The sequence below is a fragment of the Clarias gariepinus genome, chromosome 2, assembly GCF_024256425.1.
Source record: "Clarias gariepinus isolate MV-2021 ecotype Netherlands chromosome 2, CGAR_prim_01v2, whole genome shotgun sequence".
NCBI lineage: Eukaryota > Metazoa > Chordata > Actinopteri > Siluriformes > Clariidae > Clarias > Clarias gariepinus.
In genome coordinates this window covers 12,569,565-12,593,946 of record NC_071101.1, presented here as the reverse complement: position 1 = coordinate 12,593,946, position 24,382 = coordinate 12,569,565, and the positions used below count along the sequence as shown (strand labels likewise).

The window sequence follows — 24,382 nt, the reverse complement described above, 5'->3', positions numbered from 1 at the left end:
CCACACCACACTACACTACACACTACACTACACACTACACTACACAATACAGCAGCCAACACCACACCTCACCACACCACACTACACTACACACTACACTACACTACACTACACACTACACTACACAATACAGCAGCCAACACCACACCACACTACACTACAGCACACACCACACTACACACTACACTACAACACACACTACACTACACTACACACAACAGCACACACTACATTACACTACACACTACACTACACACTACAGCAGCCAACACCACACCACACCACACCACACCACACTACACTACACACTACACTACACTACACTAAACTACACACTACACTACACAATACAGCAGCCAACACCACACCACACTACACTACAGCACACACCACACTACACACTACACTACAACACACACTACACTACACTACACTACACACTACAGCGCACACTACACTACACTACACACAACAGCACACACTACATTACACTACACACTACAGCACACACTACACTACACTACACACTACACTACAGCACACAACACACCACACTACACTACAGCACACAACACACCACACTACAGCACACACTGCACTACACTACACACTACCGCACCCTACAGCAAACACCACACCACACTACACTACACTACAGCACACACCACACCACACTACACACTACAACACACACTACACTACACACTACAGCACACACTACACTACACTACACACAACAGCACACACTACATTACACTACACACTACAGCACACACTACACTACACTACACACTACACTACAGCACACAACACACCACACTACACTACAGCACACAACACACCACACTACAGCACACACTACACTACACACTACCGCACCCTACAGCAAACACCACACCACACTACACTACACTACAGCACACACCACACCACACTACACACTACAACACACACTACACTACACACTACAGCACACACTACACTACACACTACCGCACCCTACAGCAAACACCACACCACACTACACTACACTACAGCACACACCACACCAAACTACACAATACAACACACACTACACTACACACTACAGCACACACTACACTACACTACACACAACAGCACACACTACACTACACTACACACTACAGCACACACTACACTACACTACACACTACACTACAGCACACAACACACCACACTACACTACAGCACACAACACACCACACTACAGCACACACTACACTACACTACACACTACCGCACCCTACAGCAAACACCACACCACACTACACTACACTACAGCACACACCACACCACACACTACACACTACAACACACACTACACTACACTACACACTACAGCACACACTACACTACACACTAACGCACCCTACAGCCAACACCACACCACACTACACTACAGCACACAACACACACTACACTACACTACACACAACAGCACACACTACATTACACTACACACTACAGCACACACTACACTACACTACACACTACACTACAGCACACAACACACCACACTACACTACAGCACACAACACACCACACTACAGCACACACTACACTACACTACACACTACCGCACCCTACAGCAAACACCACACCACACTACACTACACTACAGCACACACCACACCACACTACACACTACAACACACCCTACACTACACACTACAGCACACACTACACTACACACTACCGCACCCTACAGCCAACACCACACCACACTACACTACAGCACACACCACACTACACACTACAGCACACACTACACTATACACTACAGCACACACTACACTACACACTACAGCACCCTACAGCCAACACCACACCACACCACACTACACTACACACTACACTACAGCACACACCACACTACACACTACAGCACACACTACACTACACACTACCGCACCCTACAGCAAACACCACACCACACTACACTACACTACAGCACACACCACACCACACTACACACTACAACACACACTACACTACACACTACAGCACACACTACACTACACACTACAGCACCCTACAGCCAACACCACACCACACCACACCACACTACACTACACACTACACTACAGCACACACCACACTACACACTACAGCACACACTACACTACACACTACCGCACCCTACAGCCAACACCACACCACACTACACTACACACTACACTACAGCACACACCACACTACACACTACAGCACACACTACACTACACACTACCGCACCCTACAGCCAACACCACACCACACTACACTGCACACTACACTACAGCACACACCACACTACACACTACAACACACACTTTACTACACTACACACTACAACACACACTACACTACACACAACAGCACACACTACATTACACTACACACTACAACACACACTACACTACACTACACACTACACTACACACTACACTACACACTACAGCACACACTACAGCACACAGTACACTACAGCACACACTTAACTACACTACAGCACATACTACACTACACACTACATACCACACCACACACTACACTACTCTACACACTACAGCACAGAGTACACTACACACTACAGCACACACTACAGCACATACTACACTACACACTACAACACACTACACTACACCACACACTACAGCACATACTACACTACAGCACACACTACAGTATAACACACACCACACCAAACTCTAAAGCACACACTACAGTACACTCTATAATACACACTACAGCACACACTGCATCAAACACTACTCTATGGACTACAGCATACGGTACAACACACACTACTCCACAAGATACTCCGCACTTTACACACTGCTCTATGCACTACAGTACACAATACACCACACACAACTCTACACATGACTCCACACTACTACTATTACTATTATTACAACTAATAAGAATAACACAGTGACTCCCCCCCCCCACCCCCTTTTTTTTTACATGATGCAATCAAAATGTGATTGAAGTGTAGACTTTTAGCCCTAACTTAAGACAGTCAAGACCAGATTTAGACATTTACCATTTAGGAATTACCGCCACTTTATTTTCACAAGATCAAGAGTAACTGTTTAATATTAGGATTTTTTTTTTTTATTATCGGATGTTATAACTTATCCAGGCCTTTACTACCGCCACCTTCGGCTGCTGCTTCTTTGTGAATTTTTTCTGTCTTCAGTTTTGTCCTCAACATATCGGAAGCAGCTCAGTTGGGGTCATTTCAGCTGCCTGACTCCTGTCCTTTAAGAACATTCCATTTCTTTGCCTCAGGTTGTTTTCATGGAATGCTCGGGGTTATTATTGCATCTGTATTGTGAGGGGGTGTCCTACCAGTTTGGCAGCATTTTACTGAACTCAGCTCGATGTTCAGCTTTATACATTTCACAATTCATCTAGCTACTTCCATCAGCAGTCATACCATCAGTAAACACCAATGACTCAGTTCCATTGGTACTCATACTCACCATGTTACAATACTGAATCCACCATGTACGACAGATGATGTGGAACATACTGTAGGCTTTTCCTTTCCTTCTCCATCTTCTTCTCTTTCCATCATTCTGGACCTAGTTAATCTTGTATTAAAACTACTTGGCTTTTTAGATTCTTTTTCATCAGGCCTTTCTGTTCTCGAACTTTCTTCAGGATTAAACGAAACCAAAGCACCGCACTGAGGAGTGACATTTCAGTGCTTGGTAAAATAAAGGCTGTTGTTTTTGCCTTCGGTTTTCTAAGGGCAGATGCCGTGCTCAGGAACACCTGGGTCTGGCTTTCGCCTCGTGGCTTTGGTGCAGAATGAGTGAATAATTGCTCTGGTCACAGATGGTAGCAGATGCCTCTTTGGGCTCTGTTTACTCTCCTACGACATGAGTGAATCCCAAATGCGTGTACACACTCTGCTTTCACAGGCTCACACAGACAAATCAGTGGACGTATCCTGCGTTTTTATTCTTTACTCCCTCTCTTCCTCAACCAGTTATGTAAAGAGTCAAGCGTGATCCATCTACTACCATCAGTCACGTCATTCATTTACTGTAGGACAGATGAGCAACTTCTCTTCTCGTGCGCCTTTGTAACTGTGTGATAATACGATTTGCATATTCAGCTTGAAATTCATGCATATTTATAAATGAGTTCATCCTTAATGAGGCTAAGGGTGTAGACTTACCCTTAGGCCATTTGTAGCATTTTCATAAAGATTTCGAAAAACATATTGAATAATAATTGAATATTCAACATTGTTATTATTTTTCAATAGTTTAAAATGATGCATTCAATCCAAAAAAAAAAACACCCACATATTAAAATGAAAAATAAATCATGTATAGTTGAATCAATTTCTACTGTATAAGTATTTACCCTCTGGAACTTTCCACATTAATAAAACTGAAATGAACTTACCCAGGATTATAGCTTATAGTCTATTCCAATAAAGCCAATAATTCAATATAAATAATAATATTCAATTATTTGTCACATGTACCTTATATCATAGTAAAATTATATTTTCAAAATCCCTACAGTGGCAACTTCCCTAAGAAAATACTGTTACGGCAAATCAGGTACCATGAGGAGTCACATAACCAGTTGAACAAATAATCTATGGCCAATTAGTCGTGTCATCCCAATATAAAGGAAATGCACCTATTTGTAAAAAAAAATTTATAATAATAGAATTTGTTGGAGAATAAATAGTATCATGAAGAACAGATTTCAGGTGGCACGTTGGCTTAGTGGTTAGCACCAACAGGGTTCGGGGTCGATTCCTGCCTCTGAGTCCGTGTGCATAGAGTTTGCATGTTGTCCCTGTGCCTGGTGGGTTTCCTCCTGGTACTCGGGTTTCCTCCCACAGTCCAAAGATATGCAAATTAGGCTAATTGGCAGTTCCAAATTGCCCGTAGTGTGTAAATGAGTGTGTGTGCCCTGCAATGGATTCCCTCCCCGTCCAGTGGATACCTTCCCTCGTGCACTATGTCTCCTCGGATAGGCTCCAGCCCCCCGTGACCCTGAATACAGGATAAAGCCTTATAGACAATGAGTGAGTGAGAAGAAAACGTAGAGAAAAAGCTTCTGATAACTTCCAAAAAGACAAACATCTAATTACACAAAACTAATCAGCATAACAACAATGAATCATTTGAAATGATAATAATTTATTAACCTTCTGACCAATTAGATGCAAAAATCTAACAGTGCTGCAATGCAAAATTAGTTTAATGCTGAGCAGTTCTGAATGCTTAGCACTCATTCTTTTTATTTCTGGTAATTTGATGGTAAGATGTGCGGCATTTGTAATATAATTGGCTCCATTATCAGCCAGTATCTTTGTATAAAAGTCTGTCACATGAATACATAGAAATTAAGTGAAAAAGGAGTTAAAATACAATCAGTTTCTTTTTAAAAGATTTGTAAAACGCGTTACTTCTACTCTGGTATCTTCCTTTCCTATTCTCTTGCATATTAAACAGTAAAGATTAACAAACTTGCTAGATTTATTCATATAAATCTCTGACACATCTCCGCTGCATTGCCTGCATGTGTTTTGAAAATGCCAGGGCGTGAGGTGGCATTAAACCGGTCCGAAACGGCATTACACAGCTCCCTGTGCCAACTGCTCTGCGGATAAATAGCTCAGCTGGGACGGTGACAGAGTGACAGGGTAATTTGTCAGGGCAGTCGTATTGAAGGCAGGCACTCTGTGAATACAGGGGACGTCTCCATTTAATGTGGCAGAACCCAAATCTAAGCGCTATCAGCCTCGCCGCGCGGTCGGCACTTTTTCCGCGCACGACATCGTGTCATCACCCGTTCATAGCATTTACATCTTTTACATGCTGTAGCACGTTATTGCTTATTATAATCTCTGCATGATTCTTCTAATTAATCAAATAAAATAAATAAAGCATGATTAGGCGTTGACATTATAGTGTGTAGACCTAATCTCTCTGTCCTGGTTGATTTACACGCCAAGCCACAGAAACTGCAAGAAAACTAATATAAGTGATGTCTTTGTTTTGTTGTTTTTGTTTAATCGTGTCCGACTCTTTGTGACGTCATGGGCCAGAGCACGCCAGGCCTTCCTAGATGCCCTCCATGGGGTTTTCTTGGCAAGGATACCGGAGTGGGTTGCCATTTCCTTCTCCAGTGGACCCTCTACGGGCAGTTTGGAAACGGCAATTAGTCAAGCACAGGAAGAACATACAAACTCGATGCACATGGACCCGATGCAGGAATCGAATCCAGGACCTAAAGGTGCAAGGCGACCACTAAGCCGCCATCCCGCGCTGTCCTATATTATTTTCAGGATGTAATCGTAATGGGTGGAAAGTGCAATGATAAAAATCACCCCACGTCTGTTTTTTTCTTCCGTCTCTCCCGCAGTGGTGATGGCAGACCTCATTAAATTGTCACAGCACAGAATCCACCCGAGTCTCACGAGTGGAAATATCACAGGCTGTAGAGGGATGAGGGAAGATAAACAAACTTACAAGCACTAATGGTTTTGTCCTGCCCCTCCACACTTTCTAATACCTTCTGGGAGATTGTGCTTTACAGCTGTTAGCACTTTTTAATAAAATGGCCTAATTCCCTTAATAGAGACGACACATTAACAGGTTTGAAAACAGCATGCTGTTTCATTCTCTTGGGTGGCTTTAAGGTTCAACCGTAACAGTTTGCAAACACTGTCTGAAGATACATTTCTAGGCAGTTGTAGCTCAGTGAGTTAAAGCCTTGAGTTACTGATCGGAAAATCAGCGGTTTGAGCCCCAGCTCCACCAAGTTGCCGCTGTTGGTCCCTTGAGCAAGGCCCTTAACCTTGTCTGCTCCAGGGTTGCTGTATAACTGCTGACTCTGTGCTTCGACCTCAGCCTGCTAACAAACCTGGGATATGTGAAGAATGAAGAATTTCACTGTGCGAATTTCAATGTATAGGTGACGAATAAAGGTTTAACTTTCTGATTCAGAGATTGGATAGTTTTGTTAGGGTAAAAAGAAAATATATTATATTTCATGCTAAAAGTATATCTATATGTTTCATTCATATATTCATTGCCCATTTATCCTTTTTTGGGAGGCCATAGGAATCCGGAAAAACATTAAGCATGTACTGTATGGGTACAAATACTTCGATGGGTACAAATACACAGCCAGTCACATTTACGACATGTGGCAGACACTCTGACATGGTGCAACTTACTGCACATTTATCTCATTTATACAACTGAGAAGTTGAGTAGTAAGGGATTTGCTCAAGGGATGTGAACTCACAACCTTGTGAGTAGACCAACGTCTAAACCAGTTTAGAGTAGCCAGTCCACCTACTAGTAGTTTGACATGAAACCTGAACTGGGCATCCTGAAGCTCTGATGCAGCATCGCTACCCGCTGTATGGGGTCCAGCGCATTATACATTGTACATACTAAATGTAAATATTAATGCAATGTAAAGAAATTGTCATCCTTGAAAAAAAGATTCTGTTTAAAATAAAATCCATCAGCGTTGAAGAAAACCAAACAGTCAGCTGATTACTGTTGGCCAGCACAATTCAGGTAATGGATATAAAAATACTAAGCAGCACTTTTCAAAATACCATTAAGCACAATCAGAGCCTTTGTGAAAGAAAAAAAAGTAATTCAACAGTTGAACAGGAACTGCTGGACAATTTCCAGGAATTGGACACACGAGGATACTGTCCGCCCTCCGCATGGTGAGGAGGATGGGAAAGGATGGAAATAACTCTGTGTTCACGCTAGCAAGCGACAAGTAGCTCTTGTCGCTTGTGGTTTGTCTCTTGTGTGAATGTAAGGAGCACTACTTTGGATCGTGTACCATCCATCCAGCACTTCTAGTCCCAATGCGAATGGGTTGTAGCCAAAATGAGTATATGATTATGATGCTTAGCTTCGGTATAATAGCACAAGCCATCTATACAGTACTAGGTGTGTACCGCCATATACACATACAGCTTGTTCTAATTAAATAATGCAATAATCATTGTGAAAAACATTTTATACAGACATGTGTACAATTCAATTCATCATTCAGCAGTCTTAAATTCTAAGAGACCTAAGAAAACATTTTGCAATGTTCAAATCAACCTCAAGACAAATAAATAAATGAATAAATAAAAAGAAATGGGCGGAAAAGAGAAAACTGTTCTAAGAAGCTGAATGAAAAAAGCAATGTGAACTTTGCAGGCAATCACCAGGATGATGGTGTAGCCTTTTGGAAGACAAAATTTGAAATGTTTAACAATTATCGGTTTTATGTTTGGAGGAAAAACAGTCTGAAGAACACGATCCTATCTATGACGCATGAGGGTGGCAGGATTATGTTTTCTATGTGAATCTTTTTTCTGGAAAAGTGACTGGTGTACTGTACGTACTTCAAAAAGCATTGTAAGATATCAGGATTATCTAAAAAATAACGAAGCAACACTTTAATACATTATCACCTTATAACAAGCTGTTTGTCATTAAAGAGTCGATAATAACATTATTGCATTCACAATTACAATCATGTGATCAAATAAGAATAAAATGAAACTTAGCAGCCATGACATGATGTAAAAAAAAATCACATGATCTTGTTCTTTTGTGGAGTGTCAGTGAGGTCTACAATCTTAAAGACAAATGGTTTCAGTTTGCATTGACTCACAGGCATTATACGTTATAAGGTTTCACCATGACTACATAAAAAAAAGGATTAAAAGGAGCTCTTAAGTACCTTTTAAATATCACCAAAGGCATTGGAAGTCTGGCATTTTAGCCGACTAAACTTCTGCTACGGAACTCCTTATGTTTCAATGAATCATTTTGCTCATGCACTTTGTTCATTCCATCAAAGTTTGTGGAGAATTTATACATTTATTTATATATATATTCCTAAGAAATGGTGAACCCGAGAGAATTTACCTTACAACATAAAAGCAAATTGACAAAAAGGGATTGCTCAGCTACGCTATATTTGTTTTCATTCAAATTTTGTTCAAATGTTTTTTGAGAATTTAATTAATATCAGGCAGCCAGTAATAATAAATCGAATCAATGTGTTGTTACAGTCCTGAACAGAATGTCTGAAAGAAAAGGTGGAGTGTTTCAAAGCAAAAACCCCCAACAAGGTGTAAAATATGAGGATGGTTTATTGATGATTTGGGGCTGCTTTGTGGTTGGTGTTTAACAGCACTCGAGAAGACTGATGGCATCATGAATTTTATTGAATCCCAGGATATTTCAGCCATAAACCTAATTGCCTCGGAAACTCAAAATCAATGTCTTGCAGTGGCCATGACAAAAATGTCTTAATTGAACTGTTATGGCTGTTCTTGGTAATAGAGAAACAGGAATGCGAGTGCTTTATTTGCACTTAACCTGGAGCAAAAATGTAGAATCCACAACTCTTGTACTGACTTACCAAGTTAAAATTGCATATAGAGACAAAAGGACTATTTCTTCTATAACGGTCCACTCTCACAATGGGTCGGTCTGTGTATGCTGTATCTTAGGATGATTATTTTAAATTCATCTGCTCTCCGCTCGTTATTGTCGTACTCTCTATTAATATGTGGGAGTTGCAAATTATTATTATTTTTTTAATAATGAATAGCTTTTTCTAACCATAAACTTGTAAACTGCAGAATCAGTGTATACGATGCTATTATAATACACTTATGTAAACATGATGTAACATGCAAGTTCTAAATAACGTGATGTAAATACAGCACAAAAGCGTTTTTGCTATAAGACAAGCAAAAGAGAAAACCCCAAAACCATCTGAGCGAGAATCAATAATCAAACACTCAGAAAGACAGGCTATCTACCAGAGATGAGCAAACTTAAACCACACATTTTCTCAGTAGAGAGGTGTTGTCATAGCAACCGTAAGTAAAAATAACATGAGTCTTCTTCTTTTTTTTCCATGCGGAGTTGAACGGGACCAGATGAAGAAAAAAAAACACACAGTGAGAAATACTGATCAACAATTACTGAGATCTTGCCCAGAATATGCACAAATCCCAGCAATGTGTCTCTCTGAGCTCGCAGTCAGGGATCTGGTGGCCTAACATACAGCCACGCCTCTTATTCACATAAGGAATTAATGCTCGTCAAGATAATGATCATTATAAAGGCAACGTTTCCGCCCTGGTAATTATTTACCCTACAAGCTAGGACAAGTCTATTTGGACCTTTCCTTCTTTAAAAGGGATTAATTAGGATTTCAGAGAATCCTGTTTTCAGCACCTTTTTTTTGTCATGGCACCAAACAGTGGGGATCCCTCCTGAATAAGAGCATCCATCAAGAAAGGTGAACATCCCGGAGCTTTACGAAGGCCCTAGATCAACTGGATGCCAGCACCATGTTAATGATCTCCAGGAGATCAATTATGATATTACAACATACCAGTTGTGTACCCAAAACTCATGTGACTCAGCAGAAGAGCACATGGTGGGGTGGAGGGGAGTGCTGGGGGTTTGCATGAAAAAAAAAACTGTCCGAAAATAGCCACCACAAAACAGAGGTTGGCCCAAGGATTAACACTGCCCGACGACACAGCTGACCTTTGGTCATAGAGGACTACCTTTGCCAAAAAATGAAACAATTTTTCATAAGGCAGAGAGACAGAGAGAAATAGAGAGAGTGCTGTAGTGGTCTGAAACATTGCACCGGAGAACTGAATTGCTCTCCCAACACTTACAGCATTTGTTCTGCTCTTAATTGGAAGGCCATCCAGCTGTCTGAAGCTAAAGCATCACACAAGACTAATGAGTTCCTCACATGATCCACTGGGGGAGAGAGAGCGAGAGAGAACGAGTGTGTTAAGGAGGTAAGTGTTTGGCACTCAGAAAAGAGAACACCAAGTAAAAAAAGTAAATCTAAAGGTTTTGACCCCATCATCATTTAAAAAATAGAAAAATAATAACATAAAGAAGAAAAAAAGAAGAAGCAGAAGTAGAAGAAAAAGTCTCATGAAATGGAAGCAATGTCTCAGAATGAAGGGCTCTCAAAATCTTTCCATATTTTTACTCTCTCCCATCTTAGAGAGGCTGCATGATGTCAGATTTCACTGAGCGTTTCCCCTCTGTTCAGTTCCACATGTCATAGAAATAAATCCCATTCCTCCATCTGAGTTCAAAACCAGATCAAACGAGACCTGCAGTGTCACTTCGCTCCAGGTTCTTTTGCGCTATTCTACTTGTCCTCCACATTTGAGTCATTCTATCATTGATTTTGCATGAATGTCAAGTAAAAATATCTTGAATATGGACAAATTTCTAATAATTCTTACTTTAGAAATCAAATATAAAATAATAATTATTAGCCTGCCTTTTTTCCCAATATTTTTGTACATTGCATGCTCTAAAATGTCTATTTATTATTAAGATTCTTATTTCCAGAAATAACTTTGATTATTCATTTATTCATTTTCCATACTGCTTATTCTGTGTAGGCTCATGGGGGGCCTGGAGCCTATCCCAGAAAGCTCTGGGCACAATGCAGGGAAAACCCTGGATGAGGTGCAAACCCATTTACATTTATGGCATTTGGCCGACACCCTTATCCAAAGCGACTTACATTTATATTGCATTTTACATTTGAGCAGTTGAGGATTTGGGGCCCAACAGTGGCGGTTTGGTAAAGCATGGGTTTAAACCTGTGACTTTCTGATCAGGAGCCCAATGTATAACTCCAGACACACACATACTTACATTATCACTCACATACTTAGTCATATGTTATGTCTATTTGGAACCACCAATTAATCTACAACACATCTTTCAACTGTGGAAATAGTGCTGCCCACTGAGCCATGGTGCCCCCCTTTACTTGTACAGGGCTTGTAACAATGGACATTGTCACAAAGAACTCTCTACGGAAATGAAAAATTCTGTATAGAAATGTAAAAAAAGGAATAAATTGATGACTTTATCAGTTTGTCCCTAATGAGACAATCAGAGGTTATGGTGACTAACAAAATCTTACTGAAACAAAATAAGAAAGGAAACCTTATGTGGAACCAGATTTAAAAGGAACACATCATCATATCAGTGATATCAGATAGTATGGCCATAAAATATTCCTTCTACTGTATAAGTCAATGCTCTAAGGTAGAAAGTAGCTACCACTGGGGGCACAGGTGGCTCAGTGGTTGGTGTTTCGCCTGCCATGCGATTCTCAGCCAGTACCCAAACCCCAGCCACTGGATGCAGTGCTGGTCCCAAGCCCAGGTAAAATGGAAGGGTTGCGTCAGGAAAGGCATCCGACGTAAAAGCTGTGCCAAGCTTGTATGTGTGTCCACTGTGACGACTTGCCAGGGAGCAGCCGAAAGACCAAGAACAACAGAAAGTAGCTACAACTGTACAGCAGGAAATGTATTTTAGTTAACATGAAGTTTACTTCGTTGAGGTTACTAACTGTTCACTAATGGAGACGTGGATACAAAACTGTTATTTATATGATATTACCTTATCTTAGCTCCAGCACTATCGGCCCTGCAAGATCTGAAATTATATCCTTTACAAGAAATAACCCATTACTGGCATAATAATTAACTGATACATAGGATTAGTGCCCTAGTAATAGGGAAGAATCTAACTATAAACAGCAGAGGGATCTTAAGAACTCAGTGATCCAGGACTGAGGTAATAAACTCCAAGTTTTCAAGCACCCCTGACTTAATAAGAAATACCTACTTAAAACTAAACAGATGCATCATGACTACAAAATCAATGCATTGTGTTGTGCTGTTCGGTGTCAGAATCCGAAAGGTGTTTCTAAACACAATCATTTTTCAGCATCAAATTGAATTGGAAATGTTTCCAAACCACCATGAGACAGTAACAGCTCAGCTAATTGCGCTCTTTGTAGTGTCCATTTCTTAGCTAAGCAGCTAACTATCATATTATTGAAACTGGCGTGCTCACTACGAACTTAACAAGGCTAAATTAGCCAGGCTAACACCATGGCTAATTTAGATTGGTTTAACAAACTGACAGAGTGTAGTTTGTCATACATCAAGAGTCAAAATTCACTAATGCTAGGTAGCTAGGTTATTGAATATATTGGACATGTGTTGCTGTGTCTTGACATAAATTTGGGTGTTAGTATCATGATAGCATCCTCTTGAATGTGCCCACACCGATAACAACAGTGTTAGCATGAAGAGACTTTTATGCCTACATATCTCTTAAAAACTTCAGATGTCATAAAGTCAGTATGTGCCTAATCATTGCAGATTAAGCTACCAGTTAGTATCCAAGAACTCCAAGTCATAAGAATCTTCTAGAGTTAGACCATCTGAAAGTGTTAATTTAGCCTTTTATAGCCAAACATTTTAGCTAATGGAATCCAAACACAAAACCCTACAACAGGGGTTTCCTTTCAGAAAAGATTTATGTTCCAAGCTAGAACCATTAACCATACAAACAGTCTTTATTTTTAAAAACTATCAAAGTGGTATTTTGTATAACTATCATTTCCTTATTACAGCAACAAGCCCACTTTGCTGTTAAAACTAGAGTTTTAACAAAAACAATTATGTAGCATACACTAAAAGCACTAAGGGGTACAATAAATATGTAATGCTACAATCTGTATTTGATTAATTTGCCTAAAATTTGAATGGTTGGATTATGTTCATAAACTAAAACTAAAGCTGTACTGCAATCTGTAAGGGATTTGGGGAGCTGTGTTTTATCCCTGAAACGGTTTTTCAAAGCTTCTAGTTCTAATCCAATGATTCTCAACTTCCCAATGCATGCCATTCAACATTTTCTCTTCACCAATGTGCTGGATTTAATTTAACTAATCAGCTAATTATCAACTTTTCAAGTGCTGGGAAAACACTATAATAAATTGTATAATGCATGAAATAGTTGGAATGAATCCAAGTGATGCTAGTAGACCGCATCCTTCACACGCACACACACACACTATTAATGATTTTTAATTGAAACACAAAATTGGGTATAAAACAGTGAGTAGTGTTTAAATAGGGATCCCAGAGTTATGAGGGTCTAGCGTGGTCATGAATTTGAAGAAATTTCCTGAGACTGATTCGTTCAATGATAGTGCCCTTCAAAAGTATTGGAACAGGAGACTGAAACGTATACTGTACACTGAAAGTGTTCAGGTATAAGATCAAAAAATGAATATGGTAAAACAGATAGAGTGTATTTCTCAGTAAATTGCCAGACAGAAGGATTCTGTCATTCTGCTGCTTCCAACATGAGCTACATCATCAATAATGAGTAGTATTCCTGCTCCAGAATCAACGAAATAGACCTAAAATAGAAGAGCATATGCTTTCAATCATGAACTGATCATTTCTTTTCCCCATACACTGGCCTTTTTATCACTTATATTGGTTCCAGAAATGTCGTAACTGAACTCTGCATTTCTTCTTGAACTCCAATCTGACCTTCTGATTCTTGCTGCTGATGAGTGGCCTGCCTCTTCTGATGTGGCCTCTATATTTCTATTCTGAAAGTCTTTTTTAAACAATGGATTGTGATAACCTCCACCCTGCCCTGTGGAAAATATAGATGATTTTACTGATTGATTATCTTAGGTTCTACTTAAACAGTTGTCACAAAGGTCCTGCCATCACATGCTGTTCTTGTTTCCTTTTCTTCATTGATTTTTTTTCTTTTTATGGACACTCCAAACTATGGTATTGGCTTTGCCCAACACTTATGCAATAGTAATCCCCTTTTTTCAATTTCAGATCATAGGCAGCTTTCTAGTCTATTTTTCGGTTTGTCCTTTTTAAAACAAATGCAATCTTCAAACCAAGAACTCAAACCGAGATCAGTCACTTAAAGCCATTAGATGTCTTTGTTGTGCACAGTATATTAAGAATAACAATAATAAAACCGCCTTGCCATTCCAGTACTTTTGAAGGGGATCATAAATGTGGACACATGTTTTTAAAGCCTTTTTGCCGTCTAATTTGGAGTTGCCATCTCGCAAAAATAGGAGTATATGGAGTAGAAACTTGGATCCAGAGCATGTTCAGTAGATTCACCTATTTTATTTGCAATAATCAAAAAGCACAATTGAAATGTATCATTAACTAAATCAAAGTGGTGCATGACTATTAATTAATATGCAACATGCTAAATCACGCATATATTTTGGTTAAGGTATTATAAGTACTTATATAACAGAAGTCAATATTTGCACTAAACACAAATTATTAAAAAGAAAAAAATTGGGAAAACTGCTTTTGTATCCTCAGCTCAGTTTGACAGTGCAGTGGCTGGCTGAGCTTAGCAAGATATTTTGAATGTTTGCAAACGTCATACAGTTGTAAAGTGTTATAATATGCATGCCTTTGTTTATCCAATTTTTTTGCTTAACTTGTTTTGCTTGTTAATAATATCTTTACTCATCAGAGAAAAAAACCTGTAAAGCATTTCCAGCCGAAGAGATTTTACGGTCAATTGAACTTGTAAAAATGCCAGAACAGAAAAGAAACTGAAAAAAAAAAAAATCACACCATGATCACATTCACTTACATGTGAGTAAGTAAATGGGGTTAAAATTTATACTATCACCAGCCACTAGAGAAATTCTGCAACATTTTGGCTTTGCTCCTTGTTCCATTCATATACAGTGGAACCTTGGGTTACAAGCACAATTCGTCTGGAAGTGTGCTAGTATTCCAAACACTCGTAAAAAAAAAATCCCATAAGAAATAATAGAAACTCAATAAAATAAAATAAAAAATATTGACAGATAAGTGTTTCCGTTTAATGCGCGTAGGCGCTGTGTGTGTGGGTGTGTGTGATGGACACACAAATGAACCTTCACTTTACCTTTGAAAAGAATTGCGACGGAGCAGTGTTTCTGTGTAGAGCATAGAGTGTGTGTAAAGCCAGGCGAGAGTGTGTATGAAGGGGCACGGTGTCAAATTTTGCGTGCGCACATATAACGACAGGCTGATACAGAGAAGGAAAAAATGGATCTTTGACCTGTAATGAGACTTTCTTTTGCTTTTTTTTGTTATAATAAACAGTACACGCGGGCTGTACACACAGGCTTACAAACACAAAATAAAATATGTTTTACACACACACACACACACACACACACACACATACTCACAGTGTTATAGTAAACAGTACACGCGTGCGTGATGTTGATTATACCAGTAAGAGACGTGCACCAAGACCCAGCAGGGGAGACGATTACCCACAATTCATTAAAAAAACCATTGGCTCAGTTGTGATCACGTGACACTCGGCGTCAAAACAAGAAGCGCATGTGTGATACATGATACTCGGTACTCGTAAACCAAGACTTGTTCATTTTTTTATATTTATTCAAAATCTTTCCTCGTCTTGCAGAACACTCGCAAACCGCGTTACTCGCAATCCGAGGTTTTACTGTATACTGTACATTCGATGATTCGATAAAATCAAGCAAACAACCACCATAAATAAATAAATAATTACTATGGAAAGAATTATATCCTAGGGTTATGTTAAATAGGGTAGCTGACTTAATCAAATTGATATTAAACAGCTAAACAAGCTCAGCATGTACTGAGAAAAAGCACCAATTACCAAAAGCATTACCAGAATAATAATGATAAATGGGATTTCACTGTAGCTTGCAGTATTTTTAGACTCCGAGACCTGAATGCTTTTTAACACTTTTCACCATAATTACCACATCTATTGAGTAAGCTTAATAATTTCATAATGTAATATTCCCTGCATAGAAAGCTAGCAACATGAGAGACGTCTCATAGAATGTAAACCCACAATTTTTTTTTCATTTTTTCATATAAGCACTTAAATTTCCGATAAGACGTCTTTATTTCATGTTATGTTCTATTAATTAGCAGTCCTTTAAGCTAGTTATATTTTAATACTCCTTTTCTGTATTGTTATTTCTCATCATATATCCAAGCCTGCTATAAAAAGCCCAAGTGTTTCGTCTTACAGCTCCTCTTGGCTTACTTGCCTAAAAAAATCCAGAAGAGCAGGAAAAACACTGGCTCCAGTCCTATTTTTTCCACTGCACTACATTTTCATTAAGGTTACACAACATGAACGTGTTTTAACTGAAATTGGACTTTCACACTTCAGACAATGCCTATGTATATTTTATTCGGATCAGACCAGCAAACAAAATGTCACCTAAATCATAATGCATACACTGTTTATATTCATAGACTGCTGCATGCTGTAGTCCGTCATGAAAATTAAGTTGGAATTATAGATGAAATGAAAGTTGGGGTTAGAGATAGAGCTAGCAAAAATGTGAAAAATATGGATGGCAAGAATAACAGCATGTTACGTTATACCTGTAAAGCATGTGTATTTTAAGATATAAAGCATTATTTTATCTATTTGCAGTATTCTACTGTTGTTATTATTATTTACTTTATTTATTGTATTTTTTTTTCTTGTTTCTTGGCTGCATTGAGCATGTTTGTGACAAAAGAATTTCCCTCTGGATAAATAAAATTTCTCTTATCTTATCTTATCTTATCTTATCTTATCTTATTAAGCGTTCAGATGAGTAAAATACACTAATTATACAACATCTGGTGCCTAAATTGTAAAACACAGTTAAGAAAGAATATTATTACAACATAAAAACGTTATTTAGCAAGCTCTAAACTTGCAATTTTTTCATTATCTATAATATAGTTTCTAGTTATCGAAAATAGGTCCTGTCATAATACAGTATATGTGTTAATGCCCTTACAGCTTTAAATATGTATGAAATTCAAGGCACATTCTAAAAATCTTCTCTAAACACTCTATAGGATGTTCTTTGAAAGTAAATTATCTGAAACAATAATATTTAGAAAAATTATTGCCTAACCCAATAATGTTACCCACACTATATAGACAAAACTTATGGGCAATAACATTCTATCTAAATACATATACTTCACTATGAAGTTGGTCCCTCTTTTGCAGTTATAACAGCTTCTACTCCTCTTGCAAGGCTGTCCACGAGATTTTTGAGTTTTTCTGTGGGAATTCATTCTGTAGAGTATTTATAAGGTCAGGCACTGATGTTGGATGAGAAGGCCTGGCTCACAATCTTCCTTCCAGTACATCCCAAAGTGCTCGATGGGGTTGAGGTCAGGAGTCTGTGCGGGCCAGTCAAGTTCTTTCACACAGAACTCATCCTTTATAGTCCTTGTTTGGGCACTGGGACACAGTCATGTTGAAACAGAAAAGGGCCTTCCCCAAACTGTTGCCACAGAGTTGGAAGCATAGCATTGACCAAAATGTCTTGGTATGCTGAAGCATTAAGATGGCCCTTGGCTGAGGGAAAAGGGGCCTGACTGAAACACCTGAATTCAATAATTAACAGGTTGAGCCAAATACTTTTGTCCATATAGTTTAGGAACTAATAATTTGCCTTGTAAACATCTAAACTCTTCATCTACCAATGCTAAGTGATGATTAAGTGTGTGAGTGGCATTGATATGAAAAGTCAAAATTACATGAAAATATTGTTTTTTACAGTTCATATGGAAATGTATTTTAGAGAGTGCACTGTTGTTCCTGACCAACATTACTTGCAGCTGAAACTAACCAGCTAACAAGTAAAAGAATAATCTAAGAAAAAATGACATAATTTATATATATATATATATATATATATATATATATATATATATATATATATATATATGTATTTTTTTTTTTTTTTTTTTTTGGTGTCAGCTGGCTGCATTCTCAATGAGCATAAAGTAGACTTTGAAAATCCTATAGCTTTCACATCCGTGTTGAGATATGGCTTGGGGTTTTAGGGAGTTCATTAATTGTAAAAATATAATGTTCTATTCCCCTGCCAGTTTTACCAACTTAGCAACATTTAGACTCATTTATCAACAAATAATGTAATGACTTTTTAAGCATATTTCAGTGCCTATCCTGCACTCGAAGCATTTCTCCCAGCACAGCTGCTGATTAAGTGAGTTTAGAGAGGTTCATCCAACTGCCCAGCATGGTTCCCTTCGACCAATGCTTGATGATTGCATCAATCAGAGTTTGCATCAATAAATCATGGTCCATTATTTCTTTCATTAAACAATCACTGATCATCAGTGATCCCAATAATTGACCACAATATTTCCATTAATAAATTACATACACCACACTGTAAACCCAAATAAGTTAGCAAAACTCAAAAAAATTTAAGGTAATCAGTTACATCAATTTTACAGTTACATCGTTTCCAATTTTAAGTAGAGAGAACTATGAGTTTTTGAATTTCTTGTACTCATTCATATTAATTGTTCTTTACTTGCATTATTGAGTAGCCTAACTCATACTATTTAATAGCAATTATAATTTATTTTTAGTTGTTGCAAATCAAATAAATTGTTGTTGGTCTTTCGGCTGCTCCCGGCAATGGGTCGCCACAGCAGACAATCCAGTCCGCACACAAGCTTGGCACAGGTTTTTCGCCAGATGCCCTTCCTCATTGCAACCCTCCCACTTTATCTGGGCTTGGGACAGGCACTTCATCCAGTTGTTGGGAATCGAACCCGGGCCTTTCCCATGGCAGATGAAACAACTTCATTACTTTAATGATACAAAAGTATCATTTCTACAAACTTATAAATACCAAAAAGTTCTAAATACTCATTAAGGTCTATTAATTTGAACTAATTGTAATTATTTAACAGTACTCAATATATTTAATTGCTTTGAGCATTAGGGTTTACAGTGCAGTGTTCACAATCATTGATGACCATTTCACCATTAACCAAACAATAATCACTGGTATACTCATCAACCAATAATTAATCTCCATTTTTCCATTAACCAAGTACTGACACCAGTCACTGCCAGGCATTTTCCCAGAACCAATCTACCCATCAACCAATTACAATCCATCACTAGCTGCATCAACCAATTACTGATCACCATTGTTTCCTTATGATCAAACCGTTCCCATCAATTGATCATTGATCCCCACTGTTCTCAAGGACTGATTACTGATCCCCATTATTTATGATAAATAATCCCTAATTGCCAGTGTTCCCAATGAATAATCACTGATTGACAGTGTTCCCTATGAATAATCACTGATAACCAGTGTTCCCAACAGGTAATCACTGCTCAAATCTATAATTAAACATTTATCCACAAGCTCACTATTTTCTTGGTTGCCTTTGACAATTAATAATAACAGGTTATTCCAACAGCAACTGCTTTCTTCATGTCTTCCTCAAGAACTACTGCTCTATTTTGTCTGCATCCTTGATAGAAATGGTCTTTATTAATTAACTCATTCGTTCATCTGCAGTAACCTCTTCATCATGGTGGATAATGCCTATCATGGGACCATGGTGTATTTTAACATCATGGCATGTGACACCATCCATCATTCGATCCACACACTCATTCGCATCAAATTACCAATTCACCAATCAGCATGATTTAAGGAGACGGATGGAAACCAAGAAAAAATCCATGTAAACATAGGGCATACATTCAAACCTCAGACAGTAACCCAAGCTTACAGTATAATTGAACATGGGACACTAGAGGTGCAGGGACTTCTTGTGCAGCTGCACAATCTTGTGTTTTTCTTGCTCATGTAACAGCTTTTTATATAAGGTTGTATTAAAAATTTTCAAGACTAGTTTTGTAACAGGCAAACAGATGGCAGCAGAAATCTGCATGCCCAGACCTTTATAAGTCAGTGTGCCAAAAGGCGTCATCCTGTGTACATCAAGAGCTGTGCTAGTGGTGCTATTTCGACCAAGTGCATTACCATGTCTGTGTTTTCATCATGAACGGCATGTTAGAACAAAGAGCGAATGTGAAATTGTGCGTTTCAAGAATGGAAAAACTTTGGAAGATGAAAAGAGATGAAGAAGATCCTAAACGAGATCAATCCCCAGAAATGTCACAAACATTTGCCAACTTGTGCATTATAATAAAAAAATTACGCACCCACCCTACTCGCCAGATAATAATAAAGTATTAATAAGTAGGTATTAAGTAAGTACATTGGTATCTCAGTATCCCATTTTAATCCATCCCAGAGGCAAGTTCTTAAGAGGAAATTTCCTATTGTGAAATGCATTTTCCCATAGAAAATAATGTAAATGCTGATAATCCATTCCAGCCACACAAAAATATGACCAATGTTACCAATTTCCAACACTATAATCATATTTTTTTTTTATTTAAAAACAATCAAAACATTTAGAAAAGACATGTAAACAGCGTAAAATATAAAATAAATAGACATTAAATCTCATTTAACTTTAACTTTTGATTCCTTTTGGCACTGGCTGCTTTGAAAAAAACTAAACTAAAAAATAATCTGTTTTATTCTTGCTACCGGTTTTGATAACATTCTTGGGAGCCATAGTGCTATGTCTTTACTAAATCTTGCACAAAATGCAAAAAATGTACCACAAGAAATTTGTAAACTAGCTCCACTTGGAGCTATTTTTCCACGCATGTGCAAAAATGATGAAAAACATGATGCAAACAATCTTTAAATGGCTCCCGGACATGGGCGCAAGTCAGATGCAACAAAGACGCAAGCCGTACTGGTAAACAGAGCTGATCTAGAAACTTTTTAATACCACCTAGTATCAAAATCATCTTTCATTTAGACAGTCCGTTTAGTGACTTTCAGAGCAGCTACTTTCTCCTGAAAAAGAGTTACCCAAACCGGGTCTGTCTTGGAGCTAGTGGACGCTTCTGAATGACCAGCAACTCACACAAACGAATGCGCCTTACTGATGCATTAATAAAACATATTTAATTAGGCACTTCCCTGCTGTGTTTACCCATCACTGCTGTCATGAAAAATAAATCACTGACTTCGGCTCATTTATTAGTAAATAAAAGGCAGAACTGTCGGTCATGGATGGCCTTGGGGATTCATTCCTGCTTCATAAAAAAAGCGACTGAAATGATGATTAAGCTCAAAACAGAGGCACATCAATCTTTCATTTCTCGGCATGCATTTTTTCCCCCATTTAATTACAGCATCAGGGGTTGAGGTATGGGCAAAAAGGGGGCGCTGTTTCACGGGTCAACTTTATCAGCGTGTCCTGTTTTAATTAGATGCCTGAGCATTTCGACCATATTCAACCATGTAAGTATTGCAACATCGTAATCATTCGTTATGAGCCGACAACATGCACATCCGTGACGCAGAGACGGATCGTTCCATAGGAGGAGAGCGTGTGAACGAATCTGGAGATGAGAGGGATCTCCTTGAGAACAGAGAGGGATCACCTTGAACTAGATTCGCGCGAGGGAAAAAAAAAATACATCCTCATCATCATCGTCCAGGCTTTTTAATCAATGCGTTGCACTAGTGCTGCTTCACAGCCTCTATTCCCGATGTGTGTGGAGGAAGGGTGCGGATGACAATCGGCATGGGCATGGGTGCGTGCGCTTGTGTGTGTGTGTGTGTGATGCGCGCGTGCGTGTGTGCGCGCGCTCGCTCGCGCGCGTGTGTGTTTGGAATCCAAATTGAGCGCAGAGCAGAGACTCCAGCATGCCAATGAACTTCTGCACTTGTGCAAAATCATCATGACGGTGCCTGCTACAGGATACAGCGCATGAGCAAGCCCGTTCTTTAAATAATAATAATAATAAAAAATAATAATCATAATCTCCATAAAACATATGCTCTGTGTTTAATAATAAAAAGAAAAAAAATGTATAGAAAATAAAAACTGTTCCATACCATGTTCACTTCGGACACCATGTCTATGCTGGCGATGTCTATATTCATGCCAACCGCCACTGGAGGCCCTAAAACGAAAAAAAAAGACGATATGTATAGTCCAATAATAATAATTATTATAAATAATAATAATAATAATAATAATAATAATAATAATAATTTAAACATCCTATAGGCAATGCATATCATTATCATTCCTCAATTAGGTCTGGTAATACAGCAGAAACAACACCAATCCGTATTTCACATGCATGCATTTGCTTTTTTCCTTTATTTTTATTTATTTGTATTTTTTGTAATGTACCTTCTAAGCAAATGCACCGTCTGAAATGGAGCGAGCTCCTCAACATCATCATCAGTGAAAACTGTTAACCAGACTGTGACTAGAACAGGTGGATGAAAGGTACATCATGCTACAAAACAGACATGTCATACAGACATGTCGTAATGTGTAAAGTTAAAAAAAAAAATGCGCAGTGATCTGATGTCTAACTTAGACATGTCATCATGTCATCTCGCATTCGCTTTAATTCTGATGGATAAAAACGAAAAGGATGGAGGTGGATGGACGTTAATTCACGCAAGGATTCGTGCGTACAGCCTTCATGCATGCTTGAGGATGAACTGACAAGGTTGCCTGGCACAAGTCACTGCACGTCATGCACATCATGCATATTAAAAAAGATTCAAATGCAGGTTTTTTTTTTTAAATATTATTATTCATTCCTTACCTCCAAAATCCGGCCTCAGTCGAATATCGTATCCCTTCATCAGTCTGTCCACTGTGTCTTTCACTACAGGCATATTGCTAGGGTCTCTGCTGCGGGAAAGCATCGTTTATTTAAACATGTTGCAAATTCACCAGCAAACACAGACTAAGGCTATATTAAGAATAACAATAAGAAAAAAAGACATAATCATGCAATTTCTTCTTTTGTCTTTTCTTTCTTTCTCATACCTTTGCGCGCACACAGCAGTCATGATGAAAGGACATAATAAGAAGATGCACTGCGATTTCCTCATCCTCTCCATCGCAATAGTTTGGATTGTGGACCAAGCTCAAGGAGAAGACAGCGCGCGCCGCGCATCCAACTTCAGTCCCAGCCAGTGCAGTAAAGCCGAGCGCGACTCAGGCGCATGCGCACACCGAGCCTCAAGATCAAAGAGTAGCCCCGCTACTGAGGAGAGTGTGGACACGTTACGTTTGGCTGTCGTACACAAACCACGCCCCCGTTCGAATCCTCGCTGCTCTGATTGGTCCACTGTAGAGCGACATGGTCCTCCAGCTTTTATCTCTCAAATTAAACTTTACATTAAAGATGGGCTACTGAGAAAATAAAACTAGTTGTAAGCGTTCATATTTTCTACTGTAGTCATTATGGACACAGCATGATGTAAAGGGGCAAAAATAGTTTTTTTGTTATTTACTTTTTCAAAGGGCAGGACCTTTTATTTCAGTGTCTTGTATTTAAGGGAGCCTCTAGGGCACTGAATCTTGGGCACTGGCTCTATTGTAAGACTTCATCATGTTTCCCTACACCATGTGTCTACCCTCAGGACAACTGTTTTCTCTACTGGAAGGCACCCTCTGCAACATTTCATCATGTTTTCTCACAAAACCCAATAGGGCACGGCATCTCATTGTCTCCAC

At 38.8% G+C, this 24,382-nt stretch overlaps 1 protein-coding gene across 3 annotated transcripts in view; it reads right to left on the bottom strand.

Moving 5' to 3' along the window:
• The window catches only part of gabrb2a (gamma-aminobutyric acid type A receptor subunit beta2a), a 66,609-nt gene extending 42,761 nt beyond the window's left edge, over window positions 1-23,848 (bottom strand). For 2 of the 3 annotated variants that reach the window (XM_053491176.1, XM_053491179.1), the window contains exons 1-3: window positions 23,690-23,848; window positions 23,463-23,551; window positions 22,732-22,799 (exon numbers count right to left, since the gene is read on the bottom strand). In XM_053491176.1, coding sequence (XP_053347151.1) covers window positions 22,732-22,799; window positions 23,463-23,551; window positions 23,690-23,763 — 231 coding nt within the window. In that variant the 5' untranslated portion in view covers window positions 23,764-23,848. The remainder of the gene's footprint in view (window positions 1-22,731; window positions 22,800-23,462; window positions 23,552-23,689) is intronic. The other variant, XM_053491178.1, reaches the window with a different exon arrangement.
• Between the last annotated feature and the right edge of the window lie 534 nt (window positions 23,849-24,382).